We start from the raw sequence: 13,259 nt of genomic DNA on the forward strand, positions 1-13,259 counted from the left end.
TTAAAAAGTGTTTCCATCTAAAACATTTTGGCTTGCTCACTGCTAAAACATTCCCCACTCACCACCCATAAATACAATAACAAAAAGTGATATCCATTACAAAAGTGACCAAGGAGTAACAGTACTTGTGCTCATTTCAGCACGACTCTATCCATATTCTGCCACTCAGTTTGGTCTGTGTGCTCACTGGACGTCAGGGCAGACGGGGACGTCCCTCGAGTGCTTACAATGCAACACTGCGTCATGAATGGTGGGGAAAATGAGGTCAGGGGTCACGGGCTCACAGAAGAATTTCAGTGTCCTGAGATCAGAAAGAAGGGTCCCTGCACAACACAAACATAAACTATCTTACAAGGATCTTAGGAAATAATTAATTTGTTAAATTAATATATATTAACATTATAGTAAATGTTGTATGTTAAAGTAAATATTAGTTTGACTTGTCCACATGACCGTTTACTAGTTCCAACTCAAGGTGGAGATGTTTCCCACATTAAACAGATATATCAGAATGAACTTTAACCTACATAAAGCTTAGGAACTGTGGTGGCGTTCAATCATATTATATCATGTTATATTATAGAAATGTATCTATTTATAAATGTAATTATTTACTCACTAATACATCAGTATTAGTATATTAGACACCAATCAAATTGGCTGAATAAAACATGTCAAAAATAACAATTTAAAAAAGTAAAAAAAAGAATAACTCAAACATAATAGATATATATTATATTATGGGAATGTATATTATAGGAAACCTATATAAATTAATTACTGCTACATCCAGCAAGTCAGAACTCTAATGTTCAAATATAATTGTAAATATATATCTATGCAAAAATTAAAGCAATTACTTACTGCTACATCCAGCAAGCACAACTTTCACGTCAACTGTTGCAAACTCCTTTATCACCTGCAGAAAAAAAAAAGAGAAGAACCATTCCAAAACTCATAGCCACAATAACTCAATATGGCTTCTACAATGTTGTGTACTGAGGTTTTCAGGGTGCTTTTAGGTCACTGGATCTATGGTATTTTGTATTCATTGAGCAAATATCATGAATCAGATCACTTAAGTAATAGCACACCCTTTCTCAAAAAGCCATGTCAAATCAATAGTGCAAACAAAGAGGGAAATGTAACAACGTTTGGTCTAATGTATTAAGCCAGATTTCACTATTCTGTCTTTAAGTGCTTTTTTTAAAAATAAAAGATGTTGACTTACTGATTTAATGGTTTTGGCTCCTACAGAGTCAATAAAGTTAACAGGAGTAAAGTCCAGAACGATGGTGTGAATGGGGGTCAGACGCTGCAGAAAGAAGTCATCCTCAGATTCAGACTCGGCGTGGTTCTCAGTCATCTGGCCATTGGTATACACATGATCCATCTCCTTCTTCGCCCCAGGCACCACCTCACGAGTGACGCCCAGCTCCACATCCTGTTGGACATGTCAGACACTCACGTAATCAGACATGTTGCATCACATTGCATGGAAAGTTTTCACAGAAGAAACTTTAAGCTACAGTGTTTTGTTCTGAATTTTTGAGATAGCTTGCAAACTCCCAACATTGGAAATCCATGCTGAGGTTCAAATATTGGATAAAAAGACTTCACTGACAAGGTCACAGATAAAATACATTTAGATAAAAAAAAAACATCATACCAATAAGACAACTGCATTTTTCTTTACTGGAGAGCAGTGGTTTACAGCCTTCCTCTCCCCATTGTCTCTTTTCGCATATTTTAGCTGTGATTTCCTAGCAACGAGCAGTTTTGCTGGGTCAATTCCAGTCTGTAGTCACAAAAATAAAGTGTACAGAACTTTATAAAGCCAAAGGCCTGCTGCTTATAGGAATCTCTCTACACAACGCATGTTCAATAAATACTCAAGGACAAAACCATAAAACACAAAATATTTTAAGTGAATAATAACTTTAAGCATCTGGCCTCACCTTTGCCTTGAGGGCGCTGACATACAGGTCACTGTTTGCAAAGTATATGGAAGTATTGGACTGAAAAATCTTGATCCCTGAGCATTCCTCAGCTTGAGAAAGAGAACAAACGGCAGATAAGAGGACAGAGACTGAGGTCGAAAAAATCTGGATTAAATCAGGCATAATTGGATGCCTGTGACTACGAAAAGCTTGTGAACAGCACTTTTGGAATGGAGCAAGCTCATGTTAAGGATCTAGGTTATCAGTGATAATGTTACGATGGTTTAATGGATTTTAAAAGAAATGTCTTACCTCTTCATACTCATCCACGTCAAAATACAGTCCTGTGTCTGGGATTTGTCCAAGAAGAGCATTTTTAGGGCTTAAAATAAAACAATAAGATCTGAATTAGACATTTCCTTTGGCAAATATGAAAAATGCATTGAAAAAGAAATGAATATGTAGAAATAAATATACAATATTATTTTTCTAATTATATAGTATCAATTCTTTTAAAAAAAAAATATAAAATTCAGATTTATTTTTGATAAAAAACTACATTTAAATTAATATTTAAAAAAAAAAACTGGGGAAGCTGAAATATTAAATATATATGTTTAAGTAAATTTTATTTCAGCTGTTTTGCAGCAATTGCCATTAAAGCAGTATGAATGCATCATATAAATCTCATATGTAAAAACATATGTAAATTATTTAATAAATACTTTACTAATTATGTATTTATTATATATTAATAATAAATTTAATAAATTTATGATTTATTTAATAATTTTTTCAATATCAAGATTTCATATTCACAGACAGAAAAAAAGAAGGGTTTTCATGCTGAATTTTGTCATCAATTGGCATCAGAGAGGTAAGATTACCACTGTGTTCTGTAAATAACTGTGAGTATGGCAAAGCCCATGGCAACCACCAGACCATAATCCAGACCCAGAAGAACTGATGCGAAAAAGGACACCAGCCAAATTGCCTAAAGAAAACATGGCAGACATTAACAACAACAAAACCAAACTTCACTATGTCCCAAAAATAACCCAAACACGAATATTTAGTCGAAGGTTTAAAAAGAAAAATATGAAGAAAAGAGATGTAATTGAATGTGTTCATTTTTGAAAGATAGTAACTGGTTAAATAAATATGATGAACACATCCAAATGAAGTACCTCTGACACTCACCAGTTCAATCTTGCTGGTTCTCCATAATGCAGGAATGTCTTTCATTTGCCTAAACATCCCCAGGAGATTGACCATGATGATAGCAGCCAACACGGTCTAATGAGAGTACAAAGATGACACTAATAAACACCATCTGATCTCTGACCTTTGTCGTTTTGCACTAAGAATGCTTATGTTCTGCCAAGAGAGCTTGGGGTTACAAATCAGACTGTCCTTTGTGCTTTCCAAAAAAGACCAAACATTCAATTTCTTTTATTCATTTTTGCACAAAATCAATGAGCTCCATGAAAAGCATATCAGATAGCACTTCACTTACTGTAGGTAATGGCTGAAAGACAAATCCAATGGCCACCACCACCAGCAGCACAAGTAGGGACGCCAAGAGTCCTGCAATCTGCAGACCAACATTAACATAATTCAATTTAGTCTTTCAGGAGGCACGACTGTCTTATCTTATCTTTATGCTTTTACGGCAGGGATATAGCCACTGAGAATGAGGTCATCATGAAAGGGACACTCAATTTCAGAAAATGTAGTTTTGCAATCACCAACTGCATTCATATGTACATAATGTCACCGATATGGCATCTAACACAAATAAGTCCCACTTACTTCAGTATGTCCTCCTGTGCTCTCCTGTACCAGACTGCGAGACATTGAGGCAGTAACCGCAAACGTGTGGAAGAATGAACTCACAAAATTACAAAGTCCCAGAGCGATGAGCTCCTACAGTCACATTAAACACAAAATGAATTCATTAGACCATACGGTTATATTTCAGGTTTATAAAAATATTAAAACTATTGTATAATTGCTGTGGCCTCAAAAACTTTGGTCAAAAAATTTGTAACCATAAAAGCTCACACTGTATACAGTGTATTTTACATACTCTAAAATAGCAAACAGCTATTCTAAATTGTAATATTATTTCACAATAGTGCTGTTTTTACTGTATTAACGTATTAACCAACTTTTGAATGGTAGTGTACATGTAAATATTCTGTTTATAGAGTATATTTATAGTATTATGTCAGCATGCTATTCCAAACATTGCCCAGATTTTTTTTTTTATATAAATGGAAGTTCAGAAAGTTACTTTTGTTGTGCTCATTGAGGAACTTGGCTCCTCACACAAAAGTTTGGTCCTAAACAGGCAAACTGGTGAGTTACTGAGGTCACAATCCATCTCTATTGCTGTTGTTCACTTAAGCATGCCACTTTACGTAATGTTGTCCCATATGAACTTTCCCTGCAATTAGTGTACTATAAGTCACTTTGGACAAAAGAATCTACTAAATGGCAAGTAACTAAGTAACTGCAGGGTCTGGCTGATTTGAACATTCAGCTGCAACTCAAAGCCATAGAAACCAAAATAAAGGGCAGCTGAATAAAACACATGTCCCTGCCTCTAAGAAACACAGAATCAAATCACTTTGAAAATGAAGAATGGCACAACTGAATTAGATACAGTGTAGCAGCATATCTTTTGTTATATCACTTCAAACCTAACAAACTTGTTGCTTCCAAGTAAAAGCCTCTTGGTTTGATTTTTTGCCTTATAACGCAATTCATATGACATTTTTAAGTAGGGCCAGTATACAAGGTGGAACTATGACATTTGCAGAGGGTTTATTTTATTCTCTACCTGATTTCCATCCACACTGTAGCCATGCTTAAGAGCAAAGGTTTTGGCTAATGATATTGCAATCGAGAAGCCAACAACAGCTATAGCGAAGGCGTCTGGGAAGAGGTTAGGAAAGACCGAGAAGTCTGGAATCTTGGGTGGCAGCAACTAAAACAAAACATTAAGGAAGAAATATTAAAATGTAAACATTTGTAAAAATGTAAACCATTTCAGTTTGGTGTATATAAGTAAGTCTGCGTGATCTTACCCAGTGGGAATATTACCCACGACTTCGACTCCATAATTTTCAGACATAACCATCCCATATGAGATTCCAGTGGACACAATAACTTCAAAGAACAAGAACATCAGGCATTCACTCAAAGGGATTTTGAGTGCATGTGTGAGCACAATGTTTCATAGGAAATGCGTTTAAAGATTTACCACTATGATTTCTCCAGGGATGGGGATAGGTAGCTTCTTTTTGAAGCGCTCATTGAGATCTTTGATGAAGTATAGGAACACTGTACATACCAGTCCAATAATTAGAGTGACAACATTAGTGCTTGCAATGTTCCTGAAGACAGCATCAAGACTCTGGGAAAAAACAAAATGAACAGAACATAAAGCTATACAACCATAAAAAAATTATATCACAGTATAGAGCAGGGGTCGGCAACCTATGGCTATCACTTGCATGCAAGCAATAGGGAAAACTGCATACTGACGTAGATTTTGAGGCAATCTTTCCTCATAGTCACACAGTCTGTTAGGAGCTATAAATACTATTAATGAGTGAGAAATAACCTGCGCTAGTTTATAGATGCATGTGGCTCAGATCAATACTAGTGATCTTTTGAAAAGACTAACTAGTAATGAATAGTATATTACATTTTTTGAGAACACTGTTCTTAGCAATAAATAAATTACCATTATAAATGTTGGATATTTTTTAAGTCATTACGAAACACAATGACAGTGTGTCAACACAACATTCTCACACACACAGTGGTGTTCAGTAGGGTCACAGTGGCACAGTGGTTAACCAGAAAAATAAAAAAAATGCCACTTCATGCCCAAAAGGTTGCCGATCCCTGGTATAGAGTGTTATTTTAGTATTATTTATATACTATTACAGTATTTCTTAATATTAATATACATTTTTATAGAATAATTTATCTTACATTATCATTTGAGGAATTTTAGCACTTCAACTTAAATATTTTATTTCAGTTAGTTGCCAAGGCAACATTTGTCCTTTTCATTCAAGTGTTTTAAAGGTGACATATCATGAAAATTAGACTTTTTCTAATATAAACATGCAATCTATTTCCCAGGTGTTTACCTTCACAGACATAACAGACTGTTTTTGTAACTCATGCGCTTTTAACATAAACTTTTGTGTATTTGACAGTTTAAGTGCAATAAGACATGAAAGAGAACTTTAGTTTTCTGTGCTTATGCTTCGCACTAACTTATATCAGAAGTTTAAACTAATATGGCTTTAAAACGCATGGTTTCAGCACGATAGACATGATAATCAAAACCAAAAAGATTTGGTATCTATACGAGCTGGAAAGGCACAGCCCTATTCTGGAAAAGGGGGTGGGGAGCAGGAGCTCATTTGCATTTAAAGAAACATGCACGAAAACAGCAATTCTCTGCTTCCTCTCAAAATAGGCATTTTCAAAATGATATAATAAATGATCTGTGGGGTATTTTGAGCTAAAACCTGACAAGACACATTCTGGGGACACCTGAGACTTGTACAACATTGTAGAAAGGGGGATAATAGGTCACCTTTAAGCTATTTATTTATTTAAAGTAATTCATCTAATATTTAGTTAAAATCTTAGTTAAAAACAAAAACTGGTCTTCAAATGACCTTTTTTGATTCATGGATTAATTAATATCTTAAACACCAATGAGAAAAAGTGAATAAGTGTTAATGAGGTAATGTGAAACATGTTTATAGGTTCAACAGTGTAACATAATGATAATAAACACCCTAAGGTTTCCCCAGGGTCAAAGGATACTCACATAAACTACAGAGAGAGGCCCATTGAAGCGCGCAGTGTGCACTCCCAGCAGGTACTTGATCTGTGACACTGAGACGTGCACAGCGGCAGCCGTGGTGAAACCTCGTACCAGCGGCTCAGTCAGGTAAATCGCCAGGAAGCCGAATCTCAGCAGACCCAGAACAAACTATAGGAGATCAGAACATAATTATGGTCCCAAACATCAATCTGAGAGTGCCTGGGGCTATAGTAACTTGAGGAGAATCACAAAGTCATCAGCTTGAGCAGGTTTACAGTTTTCCATGAAAGGTGTCCATTATAAACACTATGTAGGCCTGTATGTATACCCTCAACCTGTTTGAATTGGTTTATGGTAACATTACACAGCACTTCTTTCTCATAAAAAGTGTTTCAGTTTAAAGCTGGCCATTTTAGCTGACAATATGAGCTGAACGACAAAGAACAAGATAACACTCTTGCAAAAGAGGTTTATCTACAAAAGATGGGGGTGATCACAAAAATACAATACAACATACACCTATGTTGCAGGAATTAACATGTATTCCAACCACAGATACTGGAGAATGCATTAAATAAGAATATGACTAAATTCTATGCTCATTTTCATGTTCAAAACCATGGGTAAGACCAGATAGCAGCCCACCTGTATGATTCCTACTAGGGTTGTCAAAGCTACAACCACCTCCACTCTTCTGGCATCACGAGCCTCAAAATCCACAACCTGTGACGCGTTGGTCCCGTTGACTGCAAACATGGAGTCCGGAGCCTCTCTTACAGCAACCCCGCCAATCATCAAACTGATTACTGCAAAAGTACCTAAAAAATAATCAACAAATAAATAAATACAAAAAATACAAAAAAACACTTAAGGAAACTGTGCTTAAGTTAAGTATGGATCACAAATTATTTTTGTGATTATGTTATAAGCTTACCAGACATTATATATTTGAATACTGTCTTTTTTTTTTACAATAGCTATTAATTTATCATTCAAAACCACACAACCTTTTTGTGAAATACTATGCTTGAAAAGTGTGATTGGGATACATTATATTATAATAAATCTGTATTTACATCTATTATTACTGAGAACTTTTACAGCAGAATAAGAATTATAAATATATCTTCAAGCACTTTAAGACCTTTAAAAGTATGCTGTTGCCACCCAAATTTTTTAACAATTTCAGGTAATTTACCATAGAAAAACTGGGTTGATTAAGTCTATATTATTATATAATTATTATTATATCATGTATTTAATGCAATGGGATTTTCTTAACCCTTTCAAAGCCACTGTTTGAGGGACTTACAGGTGGTGTAATCATTCTTAGGTACACATTGATCAGTGGCTTGGTGTTGTTGTCAAAGGAACAGGAACTCCTTTATCATGTGAGCAAGTATGTCTCAGCACATTTATGTAAGTGAGTTCTGCCTTGGCTCTTCGTCTAGATAAAGCCCTCTGCAACCAGTTCTGTTTTACATTGCCATTACACCTCAGAGGGACAGAGCGTGAGTGTTGTTTAAACAGGAGGCTGCATGACTGCATGACATGAAATGTTTGGACTAGTACCAATTCTCTCGCTCTCAACTGTAGCCACAGGAGCTGAGACAACAATATATTGAAGCAACAACTCTGGTTTGGGAGACCACTTGACTTTTGAACCTTTGATCTATGTTCTTGGTGGTGTTTCTAATATCCAGCAGGGATTTCTGAGTATTTGAAGATCCCCACATTAAACAGGAGAAAAACAACACTTCAGGGCATCTACCCACCCATAAAACAGTGTGATGATGTCTGCACCAAAACTAATAAGGTTTTTAGAAACACCTGCTTTTCATTTCCTGCTTACGAAAGTCATTGCAATCAGAGCAGCTTGGGAGCTGCTAACCTGTACAATTGGCAGGAACAATGAAAAACTGACTTTCTGATGAGACTCTGCCACAGGAGTTCAGGAAGTGCTGCGAAAAACAGACTAAGGATTTTAGTTCTTATCAAATAGAACTACACTTGTTTAGTCTGCCAGTAATGCTTTGCTTATTAACAATGACTTAGCAAAACTGTACAGAGGAATGTCACATGATGTCAGGTAGTCGCAAGCAGACATTTAGGAAAAAAAAACAAAGGCCCACACTGCAGCTTATTCTGAGCCCATATGACCAACCTGTGAAGCAACCACCCGCAGTTTGATTTAATGTGATGTGTGGGGTAAGGTTTATCTAAAAAAAAAAAAATTACAATAACAGACAGGTGTAAAAAAGACAACAAAAAAAACCACTACATGACTTCACATAGTCCCTCTGCATTAAGTCATTGTGTAGTGTCAACCAATCAGATTCCCAGACCAAGGAAGCATTTTAAATTTATGTGAGCAATTTGCACCAGACAGTCAACGAACCAACTGTGGGTGGTCCATCACAAGCATGTTATTAAAAGTCTGGCATGCACGCCAATGAGTCTCACCTATTGATATATGTTTGGAGGTACCAAAGAATGTGTATAACAGCACAGGATAAAACGATGAATATAAACCAAACACTGGAGGAACAGCTGCCAGCATCGCATACGCAAGACCTGTTGAATGTGACAAACCAAGAAAAAGAGAAATAATCAAATGAATATGGCCATTGATCAATAAGAGTAAAATAAATTAATAAACAAACAGCAACAATAACATTATTAATACTACTAATATATAGTTACATGTGTTTACTATATTTATAATAATTGTTATTATTACTATTAAAATAAACAACAAAATTACTATTCGACTACTATTAAATATATACATTTAATATGATTTTGATACAATTATTATTAATATTTTTAATATTAACCAGTTTTCGATAAAATCTGACCTTGAGGTAGCTGCATTACACCTGTGCTGATGCCAGAAACTATGTCTCCAAACAGGTATTGCTTTAGTGGATATGATGGCAGCCATGTTAAAATGGGCAGAAAACCAAATACAACAGATTTGGCTTTCTCAGACGAACACCTGGAGAGAGAAAAAAAAGAGAGATTAGTATGAATGTGTCATATTCCCCTTCACTGTTGTTTTAAAATTTCTTTGTTTGATTTTAATGTGCAAATAAAAATTCTGCAAACAACATTTAAAAGACATTTAAATCAGAAGATTATCAGTTAATGACCACTTAAATTATAGTCCGCCTTTGTCCATTAAAGGAAACTGAATCATCAATTTATCCAGCTCAGACTGGGATAAGCAGTTTTAACAAATGTAATATCACTATTGCTGTGTAATACTAGTAGTCCTGCAATATTATATGGAGGATATGATAAAATAATTAGACCATCATAAATGACAAATGGTTGTTTACGTAGTCAAACAATTGCTTTATCAGTCCAAGCTGATTTTCTGAAGTTCAGATAACACTCGATCCTGATCAAATGATTATAGTTCAAAATTACAGTCACAATAATGTGAAATAGAACAACTGAAATCAGTTTATGTATTTAGAGGGGTCCAAAAGTCTGATACAACTAGTACTTGTATTTAGATTTGTTTTTAAATACAATTTTTCTTTACTACTTATATTATCAAATAACTATTTGAACTCAGAAATGAACACAAATGTCAGAATGTATTTGGTTTGTCTCTCTTTTGTTTTAACAACAACAACACTCAAACTGCATCAACTTCACAAGTGTATGATTTGAGAATGATCCCTTTGTGCTTCACTGAAACTAAAGAACAATATTATCTGTACAAAGAGTTGCATGATCAATTGTACAAATATGCTTGTATGATCTGTGCCCTATAAAGCCGTACAGAATATTTCTCAAGACAGTCACAGACTTTTGGACTCTACTATAACTCAGAAAAAAACAGACCTATCATCAGTAACAAAGAAAGAGGAATGTTTTGAAATTGCCCTACCGGAGATGTTCAGCTATTCTCCGTTGAAAGGGCTTGGGTGTCCTCTTCTTCCTATGCAAAAGCTCTGAGTCAATATAGCCTTCATTGAACACAGGACGCTCCACGTGGTACATCAGTGTAGCGGACAGTTCCTCACTAGCAGTTACGTGCTCCATAGCAGCGGTGGAAACACAGGCATGTCAGGCTGTGATGACCTCGTGAATGCAATCGTGCTCTCGCTATACTTCCTCTTCCTGTTTTCAATGAGTGGTGGATAGAGAGGTCTCTGTGAAGAAAGAAAAGGTTTAAGAATCAACTTCAAACAATCACAAACAATGCTGATTTAATTTAATCATGATCAGCTATTTAGTATCATAACATTTTACATCATACTGACAGCCCCCTTGGTTTTATTTGGAGACATGCAGTGGTCAAACTCAGCTGGTGTATAATTACAAGCCCTCAAAATAATCTTGAATGACAGCCACCTATAGCCTGTACTGTGATGATTTATCATGCAATGACATACTGGATACTTAACATACTTTGCATCAAGAGCAAGCACAAAAAAACTGCCTGCAAACCTATAAAATAACCTGCAGAAAAAACATAAATAAAACAAAATAAAATAAAAATCTGATAAACGTTTTTGCCTTTTTTTAAAAAACAACAACAATAATAATAATAATAATAATAAATACATTTTATGCATTCAGACCAAAACAAAGTTCCACGGAAAGTAGCCTAATATGGTTTTATGATTTAATCCACACACCAGTGTGTCTAAAACACACAACCCGTCCTGAGGACACAGTGTGCAGCTTGAGCAATAACAACATATCCATGGATCCAGTCCATTTTTAGCACAGTCCTCTGCAAATCACAAGACCCTAGTAAAATGAAATGCACTGGATGTGACTGATGTCAGTGGTGTAGGCCAATGTTGACAAAGCAGTGGTATAAACATTACAAACGACACGAGATAAACCCATGACATACAAGGGTCATTCCATGAAACAACTGTATAATCTAAAAGGCTTTAAAACATTAGGTCACAAACAATGGATTTAAGTGGTAATAAATTACAGTGTGTCTTCTCAACCTGAATGTAAAAAATGCAACACTGATGTTATGACGTAACAGGGGTGACGGCATCAGAGTTGCCAGTTTTACAGTTCATTTAGTCATTACTAGGCTACAAGCCATTTATTAGAAAAAAAAAACAGTTTAATGGTGAAATTTCTACAAAATTCATGTTTACGGATAATCAGTTGCTGTACAAACTCATGGTAAAAGAGCATTAAGACATTTTAATAATTTTTCCTATTGACAAACATACAAAGTGATTTTTTTTTAATCAAACATCTTAATATCATTTTGATTAACCAGTATACATAAACCTAACGGATAACAATACTAAATCCATAACATTACTATTCCATTTTATTATTTTTAATGGAATTTACACCATCTTAATATCATGGTGCAACTTTTTTATGTTTGCTTTTTTTTTCGTATTTAGTGCAAATTCAAAGAAAATTTATTTGCATTTTTGCTTAAAAGCCTGCATCCAGAAAAAAGTAGGATTTACTGGGTTAGGGACAGACTAACTAAAATGCATTTGCACGAAGAAAGAAGATGAAAAAAGCATTGAAAATGAAAGAAAGTTACTGGATTTGTGATGATGCATTTAGAAAAATGCCTATAATAAATCACAGTAAACGCTGCTTTTAGCTATTCATCGTTTAAGTCACTGTTTACACGTTTATGAGGAAACATGAAAACCAAGCAGCCTCTGACATATACATATGTCAACAGAAGTCATGATGTAATGACAAAGTGACTTCCAACATCGTACGTGTCTTTCTGCCCTCACACTTTTTTAAAACCAAACAGAAATAAGCATTTTTTGGAGAGTCCTCGTTCTGTTCAACTCCACGACTCAAACCTGTTAAGCTGGTACAATATGTTGTAATTGAAGGGCTTTCCCCAAGTATTGTAGTTTAAAGGAGGAGAAAACAGCCTAGCATCTTACCTCTCGCCGCCTCCGTCCTGAAAATGACCCAATGACGGTGAACTGAGCCAAGAAGAGCGCGAGCATCGACAGTCCTGTTACTGTGTAACATTAAAGCCGTCATCTGCTGCGCTGATAAGAAGAGCACTACGTACCTCATGCGTCACTACTTACGCCAGAAGAGCAACATGGGATCTGTAGTTCTTTACTAACTCAACCGTATCAGATAAAGGAGATAAATACCGTACACAACACATGATATCCGTTTGATTGAAGATAGATTGTTAAACGCGTAATTAAAGTTTTGTAAGTAATTATGATTACAGCAAAACAGAGTTTTTAATACAAAAATTACTTTCCCTAATATAGCAGTGCAAGGTCGCAAGTGCAATGTATGCGCGCCATCCTGTGTCACAACTATGCAACAACAAGTTAATATCAAGGTATTATATGTGTATTTTGACCTGTCGTTGCTGGTTTAAGCTGGTTATATATATAATACACACCAAATATCTAAACACACACACACACACACATTTTTAAGTTTAAGTTAAATAAGTTAAT

The 13,259-nt window shown here is 35.3% G+C and overlaps 1 protein-coding gene across 2 annotated transcripts; it reads right to left on the minus strand.

The window, feature by feature from the left end:
* Nucleotides 1–82: 82 nt before the first annotated feature.
* LOC109093942 (prestin-like) lies at nt 83–12,869 on the minus strand. Of its 2 annotated transcripts, XM_042740131.1 has the most exons (19): nt 12,717–12,869; nt 10,703–10,967; nt 9,660–9,799; nt 9,265–9,375; nt 7,447–7,619; nt 6,805–6,969; nt 5,209–5,361; nt 5,033–5,115; nt 4,786–4,933; nt 3,753–3,866; nt 3,457–3,534; nt 3,141–3,236; nt 2,828–2,934; nt 2,253–2,322; nt 1,959–2,051; nt 1,670–1,798; nt 1,232–1,444; nt 865–919; nt 83–323 (listed from the first exon to the last, which is right to left on the minus strand). In XM_042740131.1, the coding sequence occupies exons 2-19, from the start codon at nt 10,855–10,857 to the stop codon at nt 184–186; spliced, it is 2,223 nt and encodes a 740-aa protein (XP_042596065.1). In that variant the 5' UTR covers nt 10,858–10,967; nt 12,717–12,869; the 3' UTR covers nt 83–183. The 2 variants fall into 2 exon arrangements, with proteins under 2 accessions (XP_042596065.1, XP_042596075.1); XM_042740141.1 differs by lacking the exons at nt 83–323; nt 865–919 and having other exon boundaries at nt 1,279–1,444; nt 1,670–1,763.
* Nucleotides 12,870–13,259: the final 390 nt, after the last annotated feature.

The sequence above is a fragment of the Cyprinus carpio genome, chromosome A4, assembly GCF_018340385.1.
Source record: "Cyprinus carpio isolate SPL01 chromosome A4, ASM1834038v1, whole genome shotgun sequence".
NCBI classification, from domain to species: Eukaryota; Metazoa; Chordata; class Actinopteri; order Cypriniformes; family Cyprinidae; genus Cyprinus; species Cyprinus carpio.

Bases quoted from the DNA above. Each gene is read 5' to 3' on its own strand.
- LOC109093942 (XM_042740131.1), bottom strand. From the start codon at position 10,857: ATGGAGCACGTAACTGCTAGTGAGGAACTGTCCGCTACACTGATGTAC. The intron at 7,620-9,264 runs GTGAGACTCATT...ATTATTTTTTAG, and splicing joins CTCCAAACATATATCAATAG to GTACTTTTGCAGTAATCAGT. The intron at 3,535-3,752 runs GTAAGTGGGACT...GTTGGTCTGCAG, and splicing joins GCACAGGAGGACATACTGAA to ATTGCAGGACTCTTGGCGTC.